The 27,637-nt window shown below is 48.3% G+C and overlaps 1 protein-coding gene across 1 annotated transcript in view; it reads right to left on the bottom strand.

Annotated features, from left to right (window-relative positions):
• LTBP2 (latent transforming growth factor beta binding protein 2) overlaps positions 1 to 27,637 on the bottom strand; it is a 119,369-nt gene that overhangs the window by 74,529 nt on the left and 17,203 nt on the right. Inside the window, exon 3 of the mRNA XM_045013823.1 lies at positions 20,733 to 20,976. Within this exon, the coding sequence (XP_044869758.1) occupies positions 20,733 to 20,976 (244 nt within the window). The remainder of the gene's footprint in view (positions 1 to 20,732; positions 20,977 to 27,637) is intronic.

The raw sequence follows: 27,637 nt of genomic DNA, 5'->3' as shown, positions 1-27,637 counted from the left end.
AGCCCCTTGTCAGGCTCACTGGCTGGTTCAGGTTCAAGGTCGGGGAACAGGAAAGAGCTTTTCACCTTTAGAGCTCCAGCTACAATCTAGCCCCAGGTCAGGGGGCTGACTGGCTCAGAGAGGTTGAGGAATAGAACCTTTCATCTGGAGTTCATCTGTTCAAATGCAGCCTGAGTCTGTAGGGGCTAGAAATCATCACCCTCTCGCAGCCACTTGGTGGCCCTGGATACGTGACAGGAGTTGAGTCTCAGTCCAGTTCCCAGTGGTTCAAATCGCAAAAACCACATTGCCCCCTCCCCCGACCCCTTGCTGAATATCCCAGCAGTGAGACTAAGGGCTGAAAATAGTGACATACTCTCTCGCTGCTAGCTGGGGCTGCTTTGGGCCAGAGTAGGGGTTGAGAGGCAATTGCGGAGCTTGTCAACCACTGTCCATGCCCACACCTGTTCAAGGGACAGGCCTGAAAGTTTAGGAGGATGGGACAACCCCAGGGATTATGCAGTGAGACAGTGAAAGCCCCAGGGCTTTAGCCTCATGCAATCCTTCAGAATCCCTCAGCACTGTGTTATTCATTTCCACACTTCCAGCCAGGCACATGGCCAGCACAGCTCTCTGCAGCTTGGAGCCTCTACCTAGCGGCAATGGTCTCTTCCTTTACAAAATGGGACTGGCTGCCAAGCAGCTGGTTTCCCTGTTCTTCATCTGTCAGGGCTGCTGACAGCACTCTCCATTCAGGCCCAGCATGTGTGACAGAAACAGCACGCAGCCTCCTGGGACAGCCTCCCTCCTTCTGAGTTGTTTTAGGGAACCCACCACAGTGATATTGATATCCGAGCACCTGGCTAATGTTTGCACTGCTATTATGGGAAGGCTGGGGCAAAGTGGCAATGGCATTCTGCTCTGAAGGTGCTGATGTTTGTGCTCATCCTGATCTCTCCTGGGATCCAGATCCAATGGCCAGTTGCTGACAAAGCCAAGTCTCCAGCACACAGGAGTTTCACTCCTAAGGGTGATGGCTTCACTGAACCAGTGGAACGTGGCTGTCACTGCAGGAAATAAAAACACAGGGAAAGCTGGTCTCTCAGGTATTCTATAGAGGTTCTTATTCCATCTTGTCACTGTAGCCTCTGAGCACCTTCCTGGATATACTGCATTAAGTGAGGTGGCTAACATCTATATTGGTTCACTCTCTCACCCTCTCCCGAGAGGAGAATTGTGTATGAAATAGTGTTTTGTTTTGGTAGCGTTGTGTTGGCGGTCATTTTCTTCCCCTTAGGTACATGCTGCTCTGTGTTTATATTAGAGAAGGCAGGTCAAAGAAGTGTGCCTTACACTTGGAGAGGAAAGAGGTGAGGTTTGTGACGCTCCTTGGTTCCTGGGGAGTTTGTTCCAGTCTTGGACCAGCCCCTAAGAAAGCTCTGTCTTTTGCATAGAAAAGGCAACTTGGATCCACCCCATGAAAAGTTTTAAGGCTGAAGACTGAACCCCTGAATTTAACCCTGAATTCTGCGGCAAGCCAGCACAGAGAGTAGAATATTGGGTTGATAGGCTCCTGGAGGCTGGTGTTGCTGAGCAGTCAGGCTGCTGCTTTCTGAACTAATTACATTTTTTTTTTTAAAGGTCAGCATTTTTATCACGAGATACAGGGAATTACAAGACCAAGCCTGGACCACCAAAACTAAGTCTATCTGACAGAAGGTGGCCTAGTCTTCTCAACAGCTGGGAGATAGAAGAGAGCATTTTTCATGACCACAGCTATTTGGGTATCCAGAAGCTGTGAGGAATCCAGGCGGACACCAGACTGTGGCCTATCTTAATGGTCTGAGGGTAGATGCCCTCAGTGGGGCAATGTTGTAGAGGTGGAAAATTCCTCCAAGTGCTTCCCCTCTCCCCACCACATCAGTGTGACACAGCCGTACACAAGTGTCCAACCAGCTTCTTCAATATTTCACCGGCAGGGGCCTCTGCTGAAAGCTAAGAACTAGCTGATTGTCATGGGTATTGCAAGATGTTTGCACAGGAAATAACTGTAGAATTACATAACACGTGGGATATTGGGGTTCAAAACTGTTGAAGCAAAACTTGTCTCCTGAGTGAGGCAGGTCTCAGGGCTAATTCAATCAACGTTGAGAGTGGTGAACATCTGTGGAGACAGCACTTTGTTTACAGTCTGAGCCTGGTGGAGGCTTGAGGATTTACAGAGACAAAAGAACCCCAAGAAAAGTCTCTGAAATAGGGCACCCCCTGGGGTAAGAGACAATAGTCTGTAACTATGTAAGAGATGAAGAAAGAGCACAAGTTATTAGCCACTACAGAAGAGAGACTCTGCCGGGGGGAGCCTCATAAAAGGTAGACCCCAGCTTTCCAAACTGGACACGCGCTGTAAGAACTAACCACTTGGAGAGAAATACCTTATCAGACAGGGAAGTAACTTGTTAACAAGCATAGGCTACAGCAGGGGTCGGCAACCTTTCAGCAGTGGTGTGCCGAGTCTTCATGTATACACTCTAATTTAAGGCTTCACATGCCGGTAATACATTTTAACGTTTTTTAGAAGGTCTCTCTCTAAGTCTATGATATATAACCAAACTACTGTTATATGTAAAGTAAACAAGGTTTTCAAAATGTTTCAGAAGTTTATTTAAAATTAAATTAAAATGCAGATCTTATTAGTTTAGTGTGATCCTTGCCCTTGCTTTTCCTTGCTGCGTTTTCCAATGTCTGGTGGCATACTTTAAGCTGCACACGGGCTTCTGAGTGATCAGTTGTTAACCGGCTGGAATCCCAGATCGGCAGCTGAGGTGAGTGGAGCTGGCGGCTGGTAGGGCTGAGCAGGGCCGGAGACCTGTATGGCAGGGGGCCTGCGCTGGAACTCCAACCAGAAGCAAGGTGAGTGGGGCTGCGGTGGGGACCCCGGCTGGTAAGGGGCCAGCAGCCGGAACCCCAGAGCAGCGGCGGGCTAAGCGGGTCAGCCCACCCAGCTCTGGGGTTTCAGCGGTGGGCTGAGCATCTCCGTCTGCCCCCGCTCTGGGGTTTCAGCCACCGGCTCCTGCCAGCCAGGGGTTCCTTCACCCAGGCCAGCAGCGGGCGCTAAGTGGGACCGGCAGCAGGACCCCGGCTGGCAAGGGCCCAGCAGCAGGAATCCCAGAGTGGCGCTCAGCCCACCCCGCTCTGGGGTGTCGGCCACTGACTCCTGCCAGCCGGGGTCTCAGCCCACTGCCGGCCTGGGGGAAGGAACCCCAGGCCAGCAGCAGGTGCTGAGTGGGACCAGCGTCGGGACCCCAGATGGCAAGGGGCCAGCAGTGGGAACCCCAGTGCGGCGGCAGGCTGAGCCACTCAGCCCGTCCTGCTCTGGGGTTTCGGACGCTGGCTCGTGCCAGCCGGGGTCTCAGCCCACTGCCAGCCTGGGGTTCCTTCCACCAGGCCAGCAGCGGGTGTTGAGTGGGACTGGCAGTGGGACCCCGGCTGGCAGGAGCCGGCAGTGGAAACCCAAGAGCGGTGGCAGGCTGAGTGGCTCAGCCCACCCCACGTTCCATCAAAAATTGGCTCGCATGCCACCTTTGGCACACATGCTGTAGGTTGCCAACCCCTGGGCTACAGATTGCATTTTGTTTTTCTTTTACTTGTAACCTTATGTTTCTAAATCCTTATTCTTGTTTTTGTTTGAATCCCTGTCTCAAGCTCGGTTAAGTAAACGTCCATTTAGTCTTACTATAGACACCGCTAAGTGCCTTGGGGTAAGGAAACTGTTGAACTGAGGTGAAAACAGGGAACTGGGGCTCACTGCTTCCCTGGAGGCAGCGGATCGGTGACCATTGCAGGTATCCAGAAGATAAGTGATTGGGCACTTGAGTGTAAAAAAGTAGGGTGTGTAATTTGCTAGCCTGCATTGGAAAAGAGCAGGCTGATGGAGCCCAGAGTAGAGCACTTGTGTTGCCAGCAGCCAGTAAGTGGGGAGGGCTTCCCCTGGGGGCACAGACAAGGCTCTCTCACACTGTAAGCAAGTGGCAGCGACTCACCCCAGGCATAAAATCACCTCTGTCATTCCTGGATTCAGCTTCCATCCAGCTCTTCATTCACTTGATGATCCAGGTCAGGCCTTTGGAGAGCGCGTGTGAAGGTTTGTAGAGCCAAGTACCACATGGGTATTGCAGGCATTTTAGTCCATGTTGCCTCACCATCTGCCTAATCAACACCTAACCAAGAGCAGCAGGCAGAACCAGCAGGAGGTACTGAGTGGGGAGAGTGATTACTGGACAGCAGGGGGAGAAAGTATTAACTACACATGGGACCAGCACTCTGCAGTCAGTATGACAGTAAGCACTCAACTGGCTCCCTCAGTTCAGATAGATCTGTCAAGGCCAAGGGCCACAGACCCCCACACAAGACCACTGCCTGTTAATGGGCCATGTGGCCTTCCCCACATGGGGCCACAGAGTAAGGACCTTCTAAAGAGACACCCCACTAATGTGCTGGTAATTTCATCCTGGCTTCTTCAGGCCAGAGTCTGTGCAAACAGCTCCAAGAGAGCAGTCCTGAGCCAGGACAGTGGCTGAGTCACACTCAGCTCCTGACAATCTGCCAGAACAGGCAGATTCACCTCTGTCTTATAACACCAACATCCTCCTCAGTATCAGCCCTGTCCATCTGCCCATCCCTTCAGCCAGACACACCCCCAGCTCCACGCTGCAGGGGGTGAGCCAGGGAATCGCTTCCCTCTCTGTAATGCTTCGCAGCCTCTGATTTTCCACTAAAGCACCAGAGCAGTACGGACAGCTCTCATCACACCAACGTCCACGTCTACAGGGACCAAAGGGAGCTGCTAGGCTTGGAAAGCCTCAAGCTGCTCACAGACCAGAAACTTCCCCTTTCTCAGACTCTGAATCGAACCGGATGCAGCAGCAAAATAAGGCCAGACACTCGGGGTAGGCTCTCCTCAGCCTCCCCCCAGGACTCAGCTCACTCTGAGGGTGCAGAAAGGTGGGTAGGGACCTCGGCCTACAAGATCTCACCCTTTCCCCTGGGCTCAAGGCTCATTACCAAAATCCCACGTCTTTTACCTCTGGAAACTGTAGTGTATGGTTTTTCTCAGTACCGGGGCAAACTGGTACCTTGTTAAGAAGCTGCCATTACTATGTCTGAACAGTGGATCCAGCTGCTGGCCCCAGATTTCTAGTAAGACTTTTACTGACTTTACAGGACACAAGCGTTCATCTGCACATTCCTTCAATACCACTTAAGCCTCCCTTCTCTTCTGGTCCAATTTTGAGACTTAAGTGCAGGCACACTGCTCCTGTAGATAGACTCATAGAAACGTAGGGCTGAAAGGGACCTCAAGAAGTCATCAAAACTAGCCCCCTGCACTGTGGCAGGACCAACTAATCCTAGACTGTCCCTGGTAGGGGTTTGTTCAGTCTGTTTTCAAAAACTTCTGAATCCCCATCACTGGATTCCACAACCTCCCTTGGAAGTCTATTCCAGAGTTTAACTACACTTATAAATAGAACGTTTTTTCCTAATCTAACCTAAATGTTCCTTGTTACAGATTAAGTCTGTTACTTCTTGTCCTACCACCAGTAGACATGGAAAACAATGGATCACCATCCTCTTTATAACAGCCCTTAACATATTTGAAGACTTATCAGGTTCCTCCATCAATCTTTTCTCAAAACTAAACATGCCCAGATTTTTTTAAACTTCCTTCATAGGTCAAGTTTCTAAATCTCTTATTTTTATTGCTCTCCTCTGGACTCTCTCTTATTTGTGGCACCCAGAACTGGACACCGTACTCCAGCTGAGGCCTCACCAGTGCCAAGGAGAGCAGGACAATCACTTCCCACAAACAACACTCCTGTTAATGCACCCTAGAATGATATTAGTCTCTTTCACAACTGTATCATATTGTTGACTCATATTCAATTTGTGATCCACTCTAACCCCCAGATCCCTTTAAGCAGTATGACAATATGACCACCTAGCTAGTTATTTCCCATTTTGCAGCTGTGCATTTTATTTTTCCTTCCTAAGTGAAATACTTTGCAAATGTCTTTATTGAATTTAATCTTGTTGAATTCAGACCAATTCTCCAATTTGTCAAGATCATTTTGAATTCTAATCCTGTCCTCTAAAGTGCTTGCAACCTCTTTCAGCTTAGTGTCATCTGCAAATTTCATAAGCACACTCTCCACTCTATCATCCAAATCATTAATATATTGAATAGGCCCAGTACTGACCTCTGCAGGACCCCCCCAGATACACCTCCCAAGTCTGACAGCAAACCATTGATAACTACTCTCTGAGTACAGTCTTTCAACCAGTTGTGCGCACACCTTATAGTAATTTCATCTGCACCACATTTTCCTAGTTTGCTTATGAGAATGTCATGTGGGACTGTGTCAAAAGTCATACTGAAATCAAGATATATTACAACTACTGCTTCCCTCCCATTCACTAGGTTAGGAACCCTGACAAAGAAGTAAATTAGGTTGATTTGGCATGATTTGTTTGTGACAAATCTATGTTGGCTATTGCTTATCACCTTGTTATCCCTCCAGGTGCTTACAACTTGATTGTTTAATAATTTGTTCCAGTATCTTTCCAGGTATCAAAGTTAGGCTGACTGGTCTATAATTCCCCAGGTCCTCTTTGTTCCTCTTTTTAAAGATAGACACTATGTTTCCCCTTCTCCAGTCTTCTGGGACCTCACCTATCCTACAGGAGTTCTCAGAGATAGTTGCTAATGGTTTCGAGATTGCTTATTTAATCAGGCCTTGCTGATTTGAATACGTCTAACTTATCTAAATTGTCTTTAATGTGTTCCTTCCTGATTTTGGTTTGCATTCCTTTCCCCTTGTTGTTAATATTAATTGCATTTAGTATCTGGTCACCATTAACCTTTTTAGTGAAGACTGAAGCAAAATAGCCATTAAACACCTCAGCATAGCTGTACCGTTATGTTCCATGACTGCTGGGACCTGTCCATGGCTGACAATGGCACTAGCTCACTCACTCACTCTAAAAGCACCAAAGAAGGCAACAACAAATGTCTCCCTAAATAAAATGGCCTTCCTCCCACAGCTGCAGACCCACGACAAAGTGAGAGAAATCCTGTGTGAGAACGTATTGGGTTTGATGGAAGGCTATTTACTTTGTATATTTTGACATGTGATGTTGATATTTTGTTTTTAATGGTTACAAAGCTTTTACTTTTTGAAATCAATATCTATCGTCATTAAATAATTGAGTGACCTGCTCTGTTGTCTGACCTCCACCCCATAATTTTCTGCAACTGTGAAAATTTAAATAGATAAAATAGAAAAAAGGTTAGAAATAAACATTGATATTATCTGTTGAAATTATTTTTAAAAAATCAAATTCTGTGAAGCCTAAACATAAACAAGCAAACAAAAACCTGCTAATCTACATATTTCTCCCACAGGCTGAAAAGGAAGAAAGAGAACCTGTGACTAAGTTTCCTTTGTTCTCTGGCTGGCTGGCTGCTCCACTAGTGAGCAAAAAAGCTGATCCCATAGCAGAAACCCAGCTTCCTCAGTAGGGGAGCAACACTTGCATGGCATGAAGGTGGCACAGGAAGGGGATTCAAGAACATGGCACCGAGCTGTTGCTGCCAGGAGGAAGGATTTGCCTTTGTTTCAAACTGGTTCTACTGGATATTGGGGCTGATCCACAGGATGGGCAGAACGCTGACCCCCCTGAAGAAAAAACACAAGGACATCTGAAATCTGCTTGACCCAACAGGCAAAGTTTAGTCCAAGTGCTGCCAACGGGGTTCACAACACAGTCCTCAGCCATCCTCAGCTCCAGTACAGAGCTGGTAGAGACATCAGGCCAGGCCGTTCAGTTACAGGTGGGGCATTGCATGCTGGAACCTGTTGTCCCCATAGGCTGCAGAATTCATTAATAATGAGTTCCTCCGTTTGGCTTCATTTCATGCATATTATGAGCTTGTCTGCACACACAAGCTGTACTGCTTTAGCTACACTGGCATAGTTAAAGCAGTACAGCCCCCTAGTGTGGACACAGTCATACTGATACAAAGGTTTTATACCAGTATAGCTATCCCCATAGGGGAATGGGAATAATTTATACTGGCATAAGGCATCTTTATACCAATATAACAGCGTCCACACAAGGGGTTGTGCCCATATAACTACTTTGATAAAAATAAATCACCCCATTTGAAATAGTTATTCTGGTACAAAAACTGTGTAAACCAGGTCTAAGAGTGGCCCTTGGTTTATGCTACAATGCCAGCACATCTCTTGGATGGGCAAAGCTTGGGCTCCCTTGATATTCCATAAAGAACACTAGGCCTAAGCCAAATGTGGGCTCCTAGTGAAGCCAGCACTTTCAACTCCCCAAGCCTAGGCATGGCTCCTGACTACAGTTCTGAGCAAGCACATGCCCTAATGAGAAACTTCACAGCGCAGCATGCAGAAGGGGCCCAACCTGGCAGGCACTGGAGAAAGGAAACAGATTGAGTACAAAGACATGACGGAAGCAAAGACCGCATGAACCCAACGCGCACAGGCCTTCTGCAGACAAACACAGCAGGCTGACCATCCCATTCCAGAGACCCCAGCTGCCAGAGTACGATCCGATGACAGTGGGCTGGGGACCCAATCCTGCCCTGCTGAAAACATACTGCATAGGCGAGGCCTTAACCAGAGGAAATGCTCCTGTTGGGTTCACGGGAGAGGGTCACTCATCTCCATGTCACACAGAGACAAAACAAGCACATTTAGTCACATTTGCATCTTGTTTGCTAGCAACACCCATCCCCTCCATTGGGCTCCCCAGCTTCAAAGCACTGAACAAACAGATCAGCCGATTCATCTTCACACCCACACACCCCCTTGGGAGGCAGAGAAATAAGTAACATCCTCCCCCATTTACATTGGGTACAGCTGAGACCGAGAGCTGAGTCTCTCCATTTGCAAATTGCAGGAGGGGCAGAGGGAGGCTGCTGCTCCACAAACATGTTGCGGGGGGAGTGGCATCCCTTCTGCCCTGAATCTAAGAAAGTAGAAATGCTGGGAAATCTCCTGATCTTCTTAAAAATGCTGCAGATTGAAGAGGACTTTGGGTGTTTTAATTTAAAATGACATTCCCCAATAGAGTTTCATTTGCAGCTTGAAGCTCAGAGGGAACCTGGCCTTTGGATCCATGAGCTCTGCTTTAATTAGATTTCCTCTTATTCTCCCTGATGTGCTGTTGCCCCAACCTTGGTTTATGGGCCATTACAGCCGTGCTGGGGAATCGCACCTATGTTCTTTTCAGGTCTCCAAGTCTCAGCATTGCTGGGATTCTGGGAACAAGCTTCCGGGGGATTCTGCTCTGTTATCAACACCAGCTCCATCCTTCCAGTCACTCATTAGCAGAGGGATTAGAGCCAGAGTTTGGGCCAAGAACACATCCGTGTCTGTTTGCATTCTACCTGATACCCCTTGGCTGAAGGAATGGGCAGTTTCTCCAAGGAGAGGATTCCCGCATCACAAAGTTGCACTTGCTCCTTTCCCTGCCAGGGGACCCTCAATATTTATCTCAGGGACCAGCAGGGAGCGCAGGGCTGGAAACAGCATCACCCAGGGTGAAGGGAGCTGAACCAAGCACTAGGATTGCATCTATGCTTGCAAAAGTTGGGCATGTAATTTCCCTGCAGTGCAGCTCCAGTGTGCTAGCTCCAGGGTAGATAGGGCTCAGGTGTTTTCATCACCATGCCTTCAAACCCTGCTCAGAGCCACCAGGAAGAGTTGTAAATGCCCCTTAGCAATTGGACAATAAGTAGGCACCACTGCCAGGGCTAGGGGCAATCTAGTGCTCAGTGGTTACTCCCCTCAGCTATTTACAAATGCTTAGCATGTCGCCCGATGCCCTACGGCCATCCCTTAACTCAGCTACACAGATTTTGCGCTATTGATCATTCCCCATAACTCCCTCCAGCCCCTTGCTCATTTTAATGCTCTTTGCATTCCTCCCAATTTGTCAGTATCTTTCTGGTAAGGAGGTGCCCCAAACTCAACACAATATTCCATGTGCACAGACAGAGGGGCTCTAGGACACTATGCCTCTGCCTACAAAGCCCAAAGCTGCTTGGCCTTTCATACAGTCACATGACACTGTCATTGCCTGTCCAACTTGCTGCCTGCTCCTATCCTTCCATCTCTCTCAGGCCTTTCTCTTTCCCAGTTTTCTCTCTCCCACTGAGACTCAGGCTATGGGATTTTTTTCCCTCCAACCATAACAGATAACATTTTCCCAGGTTGAATCACATCCTTTTATGTCCTGCCTACGTTTCTAATCCCTCTGGGTCCCTCATGCATGCTCTACACACAAGCTTGCACCGAAATAACTAAATTGATTTTAATTCACACTGTTTGTTATTTCAGTGCAAGTCTGTGTGTGGAAACTCTCCTTTTGGAATAACAAAAGTCTCCCATTTTGATCTGGCTTAAGCAGCTTTTTTTTATTAAACAAGTTTTTAACCAAAAAGTAGGGAAAATTTGGAATTTGGGAGGAATATCTGAAAAGAAATTGTATGTGAAATATTGTCTCTCAGAATGAACTGTGAATGAATCCAGTTTTTCTTCCCTCCTTCTACTTCCCCTCTCTACTCTACCTCTGCTTACCACTTCCCAGTCCCTTCTCTTCCCCTCTGCTTTGACTATTCCTTATCAAAGCTTTCTCAAAGGGGTTTATGAGCCATACACACAAAAAGGCCAAATTAAGATAGCACAGACAACCTTCATTTCCGCATTTCCTAACTTTTCACTGCTTGACCTTGTGGCCTTAATGTTTTTTTAATATGGGTTTTTTTTATCTGTAATTACTATAAAAACTGTGTTGTTATAATGTGTCAAATAGTCTATATATAAAATATGCTGTGAACCGGATTTGTTAATACAGCCTCACATAGCATACCCATGCTGTATTTCCAGTGTCACTCTGCTCTGCAATACAGAGTCTAAAATGACAATATGACAGTTTTTCTTTCAGCTAGAAAAACGAGAATGAAAAAGTAGATTAGGGCTTTTCTACACAGGGACATCCAGGAAAATTAAACCAAATTAATTAAAGGGCATGAATGTGAAGTGGGTTAGTTAAATCCCATTCAGTCCCTGTGTGGTTGCTGTTAAACAGAATTAAAGTGGCCTTAATTCAGTTTAGTTTAATTCACGAGTGCTGACAGCTTTAAAATGTTAGAAAGCCAAGTGATTGTCTATAGTGCCGAGATGGGGGCTACATGCCATGTGATTTTAAAACAGTATTTTTAAACTTCTCTTGGACAGCTCTAGTTTTTCCTATAGGCTTCCCAGCCTGCTTGCCAAAGGCTTTCAACTGTGTCAAAACCGGAGAGAGGCTGAGATCTGAGACTCAAGAGTTCTCTTTGCTCCAAGTAGAACTGCTTTTTTAACATAATTCCATTTAGACTGGCATTGGCTTTTTAGTTTCATGGTTTTAACAAGGTTTCAAATATCCACTTGCAGATGGCTCTGGATCAAGAAACTTACATGTTTAGCTGCCTCGGGAAAATTGTTGCTAAAGGAAAGTGCCCTAGAAAGTTGTGAATAAGGAAGGGCCTGTCTGCATTAAGGAAATGTCCACTGTAGCTACATTGGTGTTGTGTAAGCACTGTGCATAAGCATGCCACACAGGTGCGAAGTGGGGCTTGGACCCATATGAGTTATCCCAGTAAATTGAGGGTCAAATTCCAGGGTATGTGTGGTGTTGTGAATATGCTGCTTTGGTTTTGAACCCAGCAGAGTGTGAAACCTTCAGCAGAACATGCATGTGAAAAGCATTTGCATATAGTGGCTTTTTGGCCAAGTTAAGGTCCCATTTTTAGAAGCTAGTTTGGTGTTACTAAACAGTATTTCTTATTAACTTAAACTGAGTGACAGCCTTAAGTGAACAGAACAGCATGAGGCATGTACAATATGTACACCATTTGTAAGGCTAAATAAGAAATTCCAGCTGGCACTGTGCGTGCTGTATTATTTAACAAATAGTTATGGACACTTAGCAGTGGCAACACCATAGTTAAGGTTGTAAGAAAGCGTCCATTCTAATCCTGAATGTGTAAATTCAGGGTTAACTGGACAAAAGCTTTCAGAAACATTACTTTGAAAAAATGAGGATTTTACCTTTCCCGAAGGTCTAATTCTCTTTTGGAATGGCATCTTCTAAAGCCAGCTGGGTCTCAAAACTTGACAGCCATCTTATCTGCTAGTCCTCAATGAGAACTGGCCCAGCTGATGCTTTTTACCAAGATGGGATTCTAAATTTCTGGTTATTACAGGCCGCCCTTGAGCCACGGTCTGTAATTTTCATGAGAAATCTGAAGATTGTTGCAAGCTCCCCTCCACCTAATCTAAGTTTTCTTTTCAAATAAGTGTTCTAGCCCTTTGTTTGCCTTCGGAATTGGAACCCATCTCTAGGTTTATTGTGTTCTTATGGTAAAATTTCCTAACAATCACAGATTATTTTGATTAATTGTTAGAGGGAGAAAAATACACATTCCCCAACCACCAATCCCCGCTGCCCTCACCTTTCTCCCCTCATTTGAGATCCTACCATAAATTTTGCTCCCTGCAGCTGGTATTCCTAACCCCAACACAGAGAGCACAGGTAGTGGCAGAACTTTTACTCTTTCCCCTCAGGTGTCATGTGAATGCTGAGGAGAAGGCAGTGCCAAGAAGAGGTGCCACTGAAGTGAGAGTGTTGTGAGTAAGCCCTTCTCCACACCTTGAAGTCTGAAATACCAAGCATTCTCCTACCAACCACTTTGTCGAAACAAAGTCCTCCCACAGGCAGCTCTCTAGTCTCCACAGTTCAGCCCCAGCAAGATGTCCATGCAGTGTGTAAGCACCTTAAAACAAAGCTCTTTCCTCTTCCCAGGCCTGGGCTGCTGGGAAACTGCTCTGCAGGTCCCAGTAGCCTTCCTTGCTTGCTGTACAGCCACAGTCCAGCACATGTGTCATCTGGGCAGCAGGAGTCCACCAGATAGATTCTGGATACAGATTTATGCACTGCATTCCCACAGAAGCAACTTCCTGCGGTCCCAGCAACGGGGGCCTCCTCTTCACACACTGTCCTCGAATTAACATGCAGGTGGTTGCAGGGCAGAGGCCATTCCTGGGGGAAGGGCCGGGGTTATATTCCCTGCAGCTCATTCTTATTCAAAGAATTCCTGTTTGTTTACTTCAAACGTAGAAAAACTGAACTGTTTCCATTTAGTTTGACTTCTGGGCCAAGGTGCAGCTCTGCCGGCCCGATGGACTGTCAGGGCCTCCCTTCTCTCTGGGCAGGGATTCAGGCTAGCGTGGTGCCAGCAGAGGATCTGTGGCTAGGCCAGGCCAGAAGGGCAACACTTCCCAACCACTGACAAGCCCAGAACACGCCTCTCTAGCCAGGGCCGGCTCCAGACCCCAGTGCGCCAAGCACGCGCTTGGGGCGGCGTCCCGCAGGAGGGCGTCAGGCAGCTCCGGTGGACCTCCTGCAGGCGTGCCTGCAGAGGGTCCGCTGGTCCCGCGGCTCCGGTGGAGAGCCGCGGGACCAGCGGACCCTCCGCAGGCACGTCTGCAGGAGGTCCACCGGAGCCGCGGGACCGGCGACCGCCAGAGCGCCCCCCATGGCGTGCCGCCCTGCTTGGGGCGGTGCAAATCCTAGAGCCGCCCCTGTCTCTAGCACTCGCCACGCCAAAGGGTGCCATCCCCATGCCTCCCAGCTCTCACACTGCACAGGACGAGCTTCCTGTGGCTGCCTCCAGCCCACTACCAGCTCTGAATCTCTACCAACGTGGCATGTAATAAAGGGGCATGGAAAGTGCCAACTCTTTCCCAGTCTGAATTTTGGGAATGGAGGCTCTGGTCCCACCAATCCTGAAGACAGCCCAGGAATTCAAAACCCACCTCTTTCTCCCAGAAGCATGTGTCTTCAAGTATGGGAACACCAGACATGCAGAAACATGGAGCATGGACTCTCCCCTAGCCTCCAGGGGAAGGGAGTACAGTAATAAGCAGTGTGGGGAAGCCAAGGATTCAGTGAAAGCCGTGGAAGATTGTCCTAACAGGGCAGGAGTGGGTTCCACTAGGGAGTACAGGAGGACACTCAAGGTTAAGGCCAATATGCAACTTTCCCTCTGCAGTAGATGTGGGTAAATATGATTACCACTGATGTGGACACAATTTTGTCCCAGGGATGGGAGTTAGGAGATGATTTTACAATTTAACTCCAAACACACTTGATGCCAGTGAGAGTGAAGAGGGGAAAAGCCTTTATCCTAGATAGCATTGCTGTCTCCAGTTCACAACAGGGGGCTTTTGGGAACAAGGACTCAGCCTTCATGACGTCATTGGAGCCTTTGCCCAGCTCATGTCAGCTCTACCTCGTCAATCAGGCTCCAATCTAGGTTGCAGATGGCTATCACCAGGAGTCATTCCTTGGATTACCATTGACATACCACTTCCCTCAATCACTGGGACCCCAGTCTCCCTGGGACCCTCACCTCACTCAGAGAAATACCAAGGATTGCCATATTAGGCCAACCCATTGGTCCATTTAGTCCATCTCCAACGGTTGCCAGTAGCAGATGGAAACCCCATCTCAGAACACACCTGACCTACCAAACCCTTTCTCTGTATATCAAAGGGTTTCTAATCCCCTCAGTTCAGGACAGTTACCTCTTATTGAGGCTGGGGGTATAACTGCGACAGTACACAGCCTTATGCTGACCAATAAGGAAACAATGAGACAGTGTTCTACCTCCTCAGTCTGTATCCATTTCTCGTCTTATATTTACCTTGTGAAATGCCTGGGGCAGGCTGTCTTTTTGTTCTGTGTTTGTACAGCACCTAGCACAGTGGGATCCTGGTCCAGAACTAGGTCACCTAGGGTCTATGGTAATACACATAAATAATAAAACTGTTGGGGTCATGTTTTCCAGCCTCTCTCAGGGAGCACTCAATAGGGACGCATGCTAAGGCCTGGTCCCCATAAATCACTGCACCTATTTCCCATGCTAGGACCTTGAGGTATGAGGTGATGAGCAGCCTGGGCACGTTCACTACGAGCTTGTCCATGAGGACAGGCAGCTGAAGGGCAGGTTTCCATCCCCAGAAAACAGTGTTTCCACCACTCCATCCTTGCTCTTTGCCAGGACAGCTGTTGGCATCAGTCACTGCAGTAAACCACAGAAACAGGAGCCCACACAAACTGGGGGTGTCAGGGCCATGGCTACATGGGCTCCTCCAACAACTCCCCCAGGCTCATTAACCTGAGACCGAATGTGCAAGTGAGGCTAATCCCCATAGTTAGATCACAGTCAGCAACATTCATCTCAGACAGGTCTATAACCACCCTTGGGAGCAACTGGGCTCTAACTTTTACCAAAGGCCCTGGTGAAAAGGAATTTGCCATCTCTCCTTATCAAGCTCTGTACCTGTTTGGCGCTTGTCCTGAAGGGAACCTTAACGGAGCCGTTCCCATGGCAGAGTAGCTGAGGCCAGGATAACAGTACAGAGCAGACAATTAAAGCACATCCAAGGTCAAGCTGAAGTAACCAGCAAAGGAAACGGGCAGCACCAGCAGTGAGACTGTGGGAAAAGCTGCGAGCGCCAGCTCCATGGGCTTGGTGGTGAGTGAGGTTTCTCTCCTCATTTCAACACCAGCCAGTTGTTTTAGGATAACAGCTGGAATCCCCCACAGTACAGCCCAAAGACATAGCGGGGCACTTGCTTCTCAACTCTGTAACACAGCCAGTCAGAATTTATAATCACCTCCTGGGGCCTGTGAGGGAATCTGCCCTGTAAGCAGAGACCTCTCCTTGGGGTACCTTGCAAAGCCCTTCCTGTATGCCACAGCAGAGGGGCAGGATTCGCCACACAGAAGGAGGAGACAACACACTGAACACCGTGGACACTGCTAACAAGGCAGCACCAGATTGAAACTGAAAACTCTTTCCTTACAGACTTACATTGACAGCCAGCATGTTAGTGCAGCAGCAACCCAGCCAGCTAGTGGCGGGAGAGGTCAGAAAACGGTCTAAAACCAGCCCATCCTCTTGTGACAATGGGCATATTTGGTGCAGATAGTTTTTGAACAACATACGTGTCAAGAACCACTTCAAAAACCCTTGCAATCAAAGCTTGCCACATCCCTATTTAGATCACAAGCTCTTTGGTGAAGGGATCAGCTTTCTGTTCTGTGTTTGTACAGCACCTAACACACTGGGGTCCTGGTCCATGACTGCGGTTCCAAGGCACTACGGTAATACAACTACTAAATACAAATAATTTATCTTAGAGTAGTGGAAACCCTGCAGTGAGAATCAGTCTGAAGTTTGGTTTCGTGTTCTGGCATTTCCTGTAGTGAGGATGGGACTTCAAAGTTTACAAACTCCTGCTCTTGCTTGAAGTTTTGGGACTGACAGTGTGTTTTGAATCTCAGAGCCACCTCACAATATCTATGAAATGGAACCAGCAGTGGTCCCTCGCTCCTGACCCTCCTAAGATATTCTTCCATATCTTCTCTCTGAACCAAGGGTGCTGGCAAGCCAGTTGCTGAGGGATGTGGCTCAACTCACCGGACATGATCAACACCCTATAAGCAGAAATTGTCTTTGCTAAACAAACAGTTGATTTATTTGCTTCAGCTTCTCTGGGGTTACAGGCCCACCCTGGGAAGCTCCACACAGTATTAGAGTCAGTTTTACAGCCTTGGGAAGCTGCATCACAATAACAACATTTACAGTCACCTGAAATCAGTCATTTACTAGACTTCTGTGAAAGACCCCAGGTTCAAGTACTGAACATCAATACAGACTATGGCACATGCAAGGACCACATGCCTGGCTGTAGCTAGCCTGCAGTAGGCAGAACACTGCTACCAGTACCATTTAATATTGCCTAGCAAGGAGATGCATCAGGTGGTGGAATAATCTCCCAGCGAAATGGTGGGAGCCTCACCCTGGAGGAAGAACCAGCTGCAGGTACCAGTCAGTATTGGCCGTAGGTGAATCTCCAGCTATTGCAATTATAATAATATGAGATATACCTGTCTCCTAGAACTGGAAGGGACCTCGAAAGGTTATCGAGTCCAGCCCCCTGCCTTCACTAGCAGGACCAATTTTTGCCCCAGATTCCTAAATAGCACCCTCAAGGATTGAACTCGCAACGCTGGGTTTAGCAGGCTAATGCTCACACCACTGAGCTATCAATTGTACAAGATGCACATACATGAAAGTGATAATAGTGACAAGAATGAAATACTCTCTTCAAAGTGCTGGGGAAAGGGTCATCCTGCAGCCTCCACAGAAACAAACTGCCCTCCACATCCCCAAATCAGGACAGCAATGATTCGGATTCTAAGGGAGCTGTATTTCCTTGGGACCAGCCAGAGGACTGGCAGCAGCGAAGGGCAGCTGGGCATTCAGAAACCTAAACAGACTCTGATAGACACTATGTCTGGCTGTCTGGATACAGTAATATTCTGTAAATGCCTGCAGAGTCCTGCATCCTATCTAACTCCCTATCCAGGGTTTGAGATCATGTTCATTGCTAGGAAAGCTGGGCGCCCTACAAAAAAAATAAACAGGTGGTTCATTGCCATGTGGTTCTCCCTCTCCCCTTCTGTCCCAGTAGAGTGATGAATGATTGGGGGGGGGGAGAAAAGGGGTTCACTGCGGAGAGAAAACCCATGCATGGAGATGTGTCTGGCATTCAGATCTGAAAGACGCCAGGGTCCTGATCATCCCAATCCTTCCAGGAAGGCAGTTTGACAACCACCTTTGTCTGTGGCTTTCACAAGTCTTATTCAATGTGAAGAGCTCTACTGTTCTTGTCATTGAAGGTCCTATTCGTCGAGGGAGATGTGGTGTCTCAGGTAGCTCTGTTCAAAGATTTATTCAGTGTTCAATGGATAATAATGTCAAGTGGAGCACAGGGGTGATGTACTTGTGGCTCAGTAAGCTGGCTCCTGCACTCTACTCCCACTGTAGTTTTGTCAGGACTTGTGTATTCACTGCCAGAGTAATCCAACCTGGAAGGAACACTGTGGCGGGTTCCATATCTGTCAGTCTTCTGCCTTGCTGCAGTTGAAAGAAAGCATTCTGGGTATCCAGGATCAGTGAGGAGGAATCCAAGAGGATACTACAGCTGTGCCATGTCCTGACCTCTGTGCACTGGGACACCCTCTGTTGTGATGGGTGATGATAGGGGCCTAACTAGTGTTCCTCCCTCTTCCTTACAGCATCATCTCTGTCTTGCCTGAATTTGACTTTCACCAGACACACTTCAGCCATGTGCTTATTTTACATAGGCAGTAGGATAGATGGAAAACGCAGTCTTCAACTGACTCATGAACAATTCCCTTAACATTTCAAGCTTTAAATAATTTGAACTCACCCCAAAGTACAGCCTTCCAAGATTAGATGTTTAGAAATGTCTCCAGCTTGGCCTTTCCCTTTGCTCCAGAATGGGCAGGCACACAGCAGTTTATTGCCAGTTTTGCTGATAAACTGCACAGACTCAGGAAAGTAGGCAGATCTAAAGGACAAATTGCCATTCCCTACATAGCTAAGAGTAGCACTGAACCAGAAAACCACAGCACATCAAAGAGAAAAGGGAACAGAATGTCAGGGTGCCAGAGAAGATGGCTTCTGGGCAGGCCTCCCCAAAAGGGTCATCATCTCTTCCTCTCCATCACAGAGAGAAACCCCATGGACATCACATATATAGCTTCTACACCACACAGTTCTAGTCTCCAACAAAATGAATTTCGCCAGCTCACCCGCTGGATAGGACACAGGTAGGATGCAGGCATGCTTTCTGGAGCTGGACACAAAGCCAAGCACTTTGCTCAGACATCCAATAAACACTTACAGAAGAACACTAATATGGATCCTGCAAAACCCCCGCCCATTACATTACTCTAGGAGGTACCCCCACTCTGCAAATGTACAAAACAACAAAGTGATACTTTTTTTTGAATATTCCCAGTAGTAGCTGGGAAGTGTATCATCACCCTAAGGCTTACAAGAGAAAAAGCCTACACTTACAGTGGGACTTACAAAATATGAGATATGGGACAGATTATAGCTTGGCTTAGAGGGAGCTGGGCTATAGCCAATGAGCTACTTTTAACACACAAAAACAAAGAAACAACAACCACCTCGAGCTCCTACCACACAGTACTCAATCTAGAAGGGGTTAGTCTCTCTTAGACACAGTACCAAATAAACAAAAGCTGCAGAGTTACCTAAGCATAACAATCCTGCACCAGATACCCACGCACCTACTATATTACACTACCATATGCAAGAACTATATATAGTAGTGTAATATAAGTGTGTAACAGTTACATGAACCCTTTGCTCCTAGGATCTATGATGATAGGCACCTTGGAAACACCTGTGTACATTTGTATACTATCCCAAGTACCTGTGCTCTTCTCTGCATATAATAATATTCTAATAATAACTCAAACCAATATTCTTACGTAGGGGTGTTGCTTGGACACACAAAAACCCATCAGCCAGTCCTCCTGGCTGAGACCATTAAAGATGCTACTGAACTGGACAAAGGACAACGCTATTAAAACTTGAGGAGGCTCTGTCCTGGGATACATTCACCACTAAAGCGCCTCCTTCTGGCTGCCCTGAAGATTAGTTCCTTCCAGGTCTGATGCCCCCTTCTGTCACTCGCTCATGCACCCTTCCACCTCGTTCTCTCTCTGTGACTCAGGGTGCTCTCTCTTCATGGCTTGGCCATCTGGCCATGTCACTTGTGCTTTCCCCTTATGGGAGTATCAAAGTCCCACAGGATGAACAGTCCCAGGCAGGCTGCAAATCCACTGCCCTGACTGTGCCACTTCCCCAGTGGCTGGTAGGGGAACCTGGGCCCAGCTTCCAGCTCAGGGACCCTCTAATCAGCAGTCAAGGTCTGCAATGTCCCACCTTGCTACCACTTCCCTGAGCCTTTTCCTACTCCACCTCTCTCAGGCTTTCACTCCACCACCCTTCTGGATAACCCTTCTTCAGGGCCTCAATCTCCTGAGGTTTCTGCTCTCCCCCTGGCTTTCCTTCCCTCCCTCATTAACAACCAGAGTGGCTGTAGGCTCCCTCATTGCAGCCCATTTTCTGCTGCCAATTTCCTGGCTTTATACTAGCCCCGCCTGTGCCTTCTCACTGGGCTCCTTCCTCGGTCTGTGGCTACTTAGGCCACCGACAAAGTGGGTATTCACCCACGAAAGCTCATGCTCCAATACGTCTATAAGATGCCACAGGACTCTTTGCTGCTTAGGCCACCTAGTTCCTCTCAGGTGTGGCCTATCTGCTTATCTGGTTCCTTCTCAGTCTCATTAACCCTTCCTAGGCCAGTGTGGGGTGAACACTCCACCACAGGCTCTTCCCCACAGTTGCACTTGTTCCCAGGGACCAGGAGATAGTGATGGGGACAAACCTAGTTCTGTTTTAGAGTGGATTCAGGGTAACTGCCCCTGCACCAGTACTCTGCAGCTCTAATAGGTCCAAGGAAGAGCCTGTGACTTGGATGGAAGCTAGATCTTCTGCGTGGCAAAGCACAGCACTATTCCTTAGGGCACTGGCTGGGCCTGGGGATGAGAGCTTGGGGCCTGGCCCAGCACAGCACAAACCCTGGGGTTAATTTTCATTTGTCAAGGGAATCTGGTTCCTGTTGGTAACCGGAGCGACTTACCCAGCTAGTGCTTGCTGCAGGATAGGTGTCTGGGCCCCTCTGGGTGAGCCTTCTCTCTCTGCACTGCCAGCCCTCTTCGGCAGGGAGCCTGCTGGGGGCTGGAGGGCTGCCACAGAGCCAGGAGGATGGTACACTCGTTCTGGAACGACCTCTTCACATTGGGCGCCCTGGAAACCCGAGCGGCAGATGCAGAGCTGGGGTCGGCTGCAGGATCCCTTGTTCTGGCATGGAGGGTCACAGACAGCTGGAGGGACATGGAAAGGAGTGAACAGAGATACATGGCTCCCAGTGCAACAGGCCAATGTTGCCCTCTCCATACAGTTGCAGTTTAAGGAGTGGGATAACGCAACCTGTCCCACCCCTGACACAGACAGTTAAAGGAGGCTTCCCTTCCCCACCATTCCTTGGCTAAATCCCAGCTTCAGGAGAGACCCTTTCCTTCCCTCAGTTAACTCCTAAGGGCAGGTGAACTGCTCAGACTCGGGTGAATAGGAAGATCAGACTGACACATTTCACACAAGTCACATCTTTTGGGTTGCTACTGCTCTGGGCCAGAGGTGGCTCTATGTTTTTTGCCGCCCCAAGCACGGCAGTCAGGCAGCCTTCAGCGGCGTTTCTGCGGGTGATCTGCCGGTCCTGCGCCTTCGGCGTACTCGCCGTCGAATTGCCGCCGAAACTGCAGGACCAGCGGACCTCCCGCAGAAACGCTACCGAAGGCTGCCTGACTGCTGCCCTCAGAGCAACCAGCAGGCCGCCCCCTGCGCCTTGCCGCCCCAGGCACGCACTTGCTGTGCTGGTGCCTGGAGCTGCCCCTGCTCTGGGCTAGACTGGAACCAGCACCCTGGAGGTGAAAGTCTTGGTACTAGATTACCACTGATCACTAATATGATCTACGAGAGAAAGAGATCTGAGAGCTGCTACTCATCCCTCCACTGAACTCAAAGGGGCTACTCCTGAATTACTTCAATACAAGTGAAAGCAGAAATGGGCTCAGAAGAGCTTACAATCCAGTGCCCTGATCCCCACATGGAGCTCATTGCAAGAAGAAGGTCTCAATTAAGCTGAGAACAACAGGAGCTGCAATAGCATTAGAGGGATTGGAGAAGGGAAGCATGAGGCGGAGGACAATATGGCTCTGGGATCCCTTGGTAGTTGTTTTATTAGGTTTCATTTTATGATATTGATTTATTATTCTATTTCATGGTTATATTTTATGGATCCCCTCCTTGATCCCTCTGAGCTCTCTTGTCCTCTCTGGAATATTTCTCCCCTTCCCCTGCCAGCTAATTCTGAAGTCACCATGCTCAAATTCCTCAGCAGTTACAGGGACTTACAGTTCATTAACTTCATGCCCAAATCATTCTCACAGCCTGTGTGTGTTCCTAATTACAGCACATCAGCTTCAGCTCTGACTCTGGGAGGAAAGTGCCATTAATTACATGCTGGGCCCTAATGCTTCCCAAGTTAACAGGAGCCAAATTGGGCTTATAATCCAGTCAGTAATAGTCAGGAAATCACAGTTCACTTCAGTGGGACCAAGTTAGTCATTCTCCACTGTGCAACAGCTACATGGCTCATGGCTAAAGGAGACCAAATGGACAGCATCTCCCTTAATGGAAGGGAAGCCCCAACCAACAAAAGCCCCTTCGGAGGGTTTGGATTTTAGGTCTATGGGAACCTGTTTGGATAATGCAAGAACAATTCAACCTTCACTTGCGGCTCAACCTGAGCCCAAACGGACCCTTTCTGTGAGGGCTGAAATGTGCAGTGAACATTTCTATCACGGTTATTTCAGATTGTGTGGCTCCCCCATGAGCCAAGCAGAAGGGAGGGGTGTCTAAGGCAGCCTGACATACCAGCCATGTTCTCAAATAGCAACATAGACTTTTAAGGCACCTCCCTTGTGTTCAGGTTCGTTTACAAACCTGACCACACATGCCACCTCCTCACCAAGCTTGACTCACTCCCAAATACCTCCTCCCTCAGAATCCAGAACAGAAAGGCCTTGCAGCCCTATAAGACCAGTGGGGATGGGTCCTGTCTGAAAATGGCCTGCTACCAGCCCCTTCTCAGTGAGATCACAGGCATGTTGGCTTGGTTACTTAAGCTAACTGCTGTGTTACTGTACGGGGAGAGAGGCAGGTCTCAAGGATGGGCAGAACCCAAACCACTTAGGGCTGTATAGGCTAAAGTCAACAACTGGAATTACATCCCTCCGTGAAGTGAATCGGCCATCAGTGCAGATCCCAGAGCACAACCAGGGTCCCAGTCAGGCAAAAATTCCACCATGTCAGTGAAGTCTGACACTATGGGGTTTGATGTCATTTAGAATCAGAGGATCAGGCACCCTGTGCTTGCAATGTTCATGACAAGAGTGCAGAGCTGTGCAGGCTCCATACTTCTGTCAGAGAGGGTGGATAGAGGAAGGACGTGCAAGTTTGCGGGGATTTTGAAAAGAAGGCGTGAAATATTATGGGATGCAGAACACTGCATTATGGGAAGTTGACCCCATGCTCCCAGTCACCCCTGCATGACTCGTTTTGGCCCCAATAGGCATTGCAAAAACGTCTCAAAACACCCTGTGCTGGATGGTGATGAGTTGCACGGTGGGATATCTACCCACAGTGCACTGCACTCTGCATCGATACAAGCACTTCTGGTGAGGATGGCAGTGCCAACACAAGCTGTGTAGCGATGGAACAACTGTTACAGCGGTATGCTGACATAATTAAAGGCCAACATAATTTTGTAGGGCAGACCTGGCCACAAGCTTTCGAGCCAAACAGAGCTCTTCTTAGGTCTGGGAAAAGTACTCTGAGCATCATAGCTAAATACAAGGTGGAACAGATTGTTTAGCATAAGTAGCACACATTCTAAAGGACCATTCAAGATAGAGTGGCCCGTTAATATCTCTGCAGTTATAGTACAAAAAGGGGTTGTTAGTGCATGGACTGAACAATCACACTGGATTTATGGTTTATTACAACAATCTGTAACCCACTAACCCTCTCTTTTTGTCCTATGTCTGCACAGGTGTTAACTGGCCACTCTGCCTTGAATGGTCCCTTAGAATGTGTGCTAACTACTTATGCTAAACAATCTGTTCCACCTTATATTTAGTGGTGACGCTCAGGTTACCTTTCCCAGGCCTGAAGAGGAGCTCTTTGTGGCTTGAAAATTTGTCTCTCTCATCAACAGAAGTTGGGCCAATAAAAGATGTTACCTCACCTATCTTGTCCTCTAATATCCTGGGACGGACACAGCTACAATTACACCACATACAGTATATTCATGTCAGCTTTAAACCCTGGTACTTTATCAGGAACCCAGCCATCAGAGACCAGCCTTCTAGGAATCCATGAGCTGCTGAGATAAAGCAAGTGAAGGAGAGTGGGGTCAGACCCATTCTCTCTTCAGGCAGTAGCAGAACTGCCGTAGCTGAAATATTCCAGCCCTTGGATCTATCCCCTACCAAGCTGTCCCAGCAGGCTTAGAAAAGAACTTAAAAGCCCTCTGAAAACTGTTTTTCACCCACTCAAGATGCATAACAGAGGAAAGAGGGCTGATCATCTGACAGCAGCGGCATTGCCAACCCCCAGCATTTAAAAATCATGAGTCAGGCCCTGAAAAAATCACAAGCTTCTCAAAAAAATTATAAATATTGGATTTTTTTTATTTGCCTTCCAGCTCTTAGATTACACGCAGGTCACGTTTCAAGCTGTTCTCTGCACCATTAGGGGTAAAAACATACTTTTTTAAAATGAAAACTGAGATTCTCCAGTAATCACTTGTCTCCAGGAGTTGGGGCTTTAAGGAAAAACAACAAAATATTGCACGACTCACGATAAAATCACGAGAGTTGACAACACTGCAACAGTATTAATCAAAATAATAGTAGGTCTAGCACAGGGGTGGGCAAACTACAACCCAGGGGCCGCATCCGGCCCTCCAGGCATTTTAATCTGGCCCTCCGGAGAGTGGGGTCTGGGGCTTGCCCCGCTCCAGCTGGGGAGCAGGGTTGGGGGCTTGCCCCACTCTGGCTCCTATGCATAGGGGCAGACAGCTTGGTTTGCTGATCTGTCTGGGTAGGAACAAAGGAACATTCCAAGTGGTTGCAAACTTTGTCCAGTAAATTAAAACTAACTCACCCACTCTCCCCAATTCTCAGTTTAGCAGGAAGTGTCCAGGTGTCCCAGAATTTTGCATGTTTCTGCATCTTCGCAGCCTTTGAGTCTCAGGAAATTCCCTTTTTTCCTCATTGCATTTCAACCCCCAAAACTGGAAAAAGCCACATGGCCAGAGAATTTTGCCCAAGATCTGGATTCAGTCATACACACAGATAATGACAAATGGAAATCCCTGGAAAACTGTGAGCAGGAGAAGGGAGAAAATCACTGTGTTTGGAATGTTACAGGCATTAGATCCTCAAAGAACAGGGGCAACATTCTGGCCATACACTCTCTCCTGTCTCAATGCTGAGACCCAACCTATGGCCTTTAGACCTAAATAGAAGCTCCTCCCCTCCTTTCTCACACAGACACACTGTCTCTGGTTGCATTTCCATCTGGATCAATCCCCCGATTTGCTCCATGTACAAGATCAGGAGATCAAAAATTAAACAAAAACACATGATGGCTGGGAAATTAATGGGAACAGGATGCCAAGGTCCCCTAGGCAGCTTTTAAAATATCAGCCTGAGTGTCCCCAGCAACCCAAACTCCAGCAGAACAGCATGGGGAGGGAGGCTGCTGGGGACCACGCAATGTTTACACAGCCGAACCATTAGTTTAGCTTCAAGGAGAGAAAGGTTTTGCTCTAAGGCCTGTCTGAGATTTACCATCCCGTCAGCGAGGGACATTGTCAGGCCTCCCCATGTTGACAGTGTCTTTTTAATTAATCTTTGCCGACAATGGCCTGGCACTTGAGCAGTCATGGGCAGCCCACATGGGCAGGAGCCCAGCTCCCAAATAGCATTTGTGCTGCTCACCGAAAAGTCCCTAATGAGAGAAAGATGCCGGCCCCGCACTTTGTTTACAGACACCGTCTGGCAGACCAACGTGCTCTCTACTGTTTGGCTGCCGGTGGGGTGGGGAAGGGAGGTGAGTCAGTCTTTGGCCCCTTGCTCCAGAACAGAAATTATTTGGCTTCTCTGGAATAATTACATTAACAATCGCAAGATCCTGCAGTGAATAAAGCAGGGCCTCATTCTCTCACTGACCGCCTGGGCAGATCCTGTTACCCAGGTGAAGTCACTGGGGTTCTCGGATACTCTGGGCAGATTCCATAGGCTGAACTTTTATTTACAAAGGTTTCCCCTGATGTCCGAGTTTGTTCTGACCGCCCCGGACACTGAGCTGCAGTAGAACACACCCCACTTGAGACCAGGATAAAAACATTGGGGCAGGTGCACTCTTACAGCCAGATGGACAGAACAGGTGGGGAGGGGGTGCCTAGGATAGATGGGGAAAGCCCCACAGGCAGCACAGAATGCTGGTTACTGGGCTGTCTTGTCCAGGGCTGCCCAGAGGGGACGAGGGGCAAGTGGGGCAATTTGCCCCAGGCCCCCCACGAGAATGTAGTATTCTATAGTATTGCAACTTTTTTTTATGGAAGGGGCCCCCAAAATTGCTTTGTCCCAGGCCCCCTGAATCCTCTGGGCAGCCCTGGTCTTGTCTGAAACCTCTTGGGGCCAGAGATGATGTTTCAGTTCCTCTGGTCTGTTTGCTGTTGGCACATTCATGAATTCTAACTTCTAGTCGAATGCTTCTGGGAGCCTGAAATGTTCTAAAACAGATACATTAACCTGCTCATCCATAAATCTAAACAGCTACGCAAACATGACCAAGCAGCACAGCTTCCTTCCCAATTCCCCCTGGCATGTCCCAGAGCTGCCTAGTACAGCCCCCATCTCCAATTCCTTCCAATCAGGAAGATTCAGGCACAGTTGTGGCACCCACTCTCCTCGGCCATTGCTCTGACTCCTGCAAATGGCTTTTGCAGAGCAGATGCAGTCCCCGTCTCCATCACAAGTTCTGGCACATTCGGCGCAACAGCAGGAACACTTCACGAGCGGAAGGCTTTAATCAGCCAGCACGATGGGAACTCCAAGCTAGGAAGTGACAGCACAGCAAGAGGGCTATAAAAAGACGAGGAGAGGAAGAATCGCACTTCGCCATGAGAGGAAGGAGGAGAGATTTCAGAGGCCAGGCTGGCCCAGGGAAACTCAACCCCGAACAGGAAAGAACTCAAGACTCCTGCATTTTTATGCTAAAGAAAGGAACGTACATGTGTTTACAATGGAAAGAGAACTCCACTTAGCTGGAGGTGGCTTTGGAACGTGGAGTCAAATGGTGCCAACCCAAAGGGGAGGTTTTCCGGGAACTCTGGTGCACACTGGCTTCAGGCCCACCTACTACAACAGCCTCACGCAGACAGCTCCTGGACTCAGGGTCCATTGCAACCCACACATCATTTTGTGCCCTGCACACCCCCCTCTGGCAGCAGCAGATACTTTCACGCTGAACTATGCGGAGGGGGTCACTAGAACCGGAGCCAGGCAGGAACAAAGGAGCTGGAAACAGGGGGCCTGGATATTCAGGGATGGGCACGTTAGTAATACCATTGGCTGCACTGAGGAGTTTCTGTTCTCCTCCACCCCATCACCCACCTGCACCTTCCACAGGCCTCAAACTAGCTCCCACTTCTGCCCAATCCCCACTTTGTTACAGATCAGACCGCTGCCCACACAGCGCCTTCCCCCAAGGATCTGGGGCACTAGTGGGGAGCCCACCCAGAGTAAGACCAAATCAAACCCTGTTCCTTTCCAGAGGCACAAAGGCGCCCCATTCTTGCCGTGGGGACTAGTGTCTAACAGCAGAACAAGAATGTTTCTTGAAGTCCATGAC

The sequence above is a fragment of the Mauremys mutica genome, chromosome 4 (assembly GCF_020497125.1).
Source record: "Mauremys mutica isolate MM-2020 ecotype Southern chromosome 4, ASM2049712v1, whole genome shotgun sequence".
Taxonomy (NCBI): Eukaryota; Metazoa; Chordata; order Testudines; family Geoemydidae; genus Mauremys; species Mauremys mutica.
The sequence above is the reverse complement of the archived record's forward strand: the minus strand, read 5'-3'. Positions and strand labels throughout refer to the sequence as shown.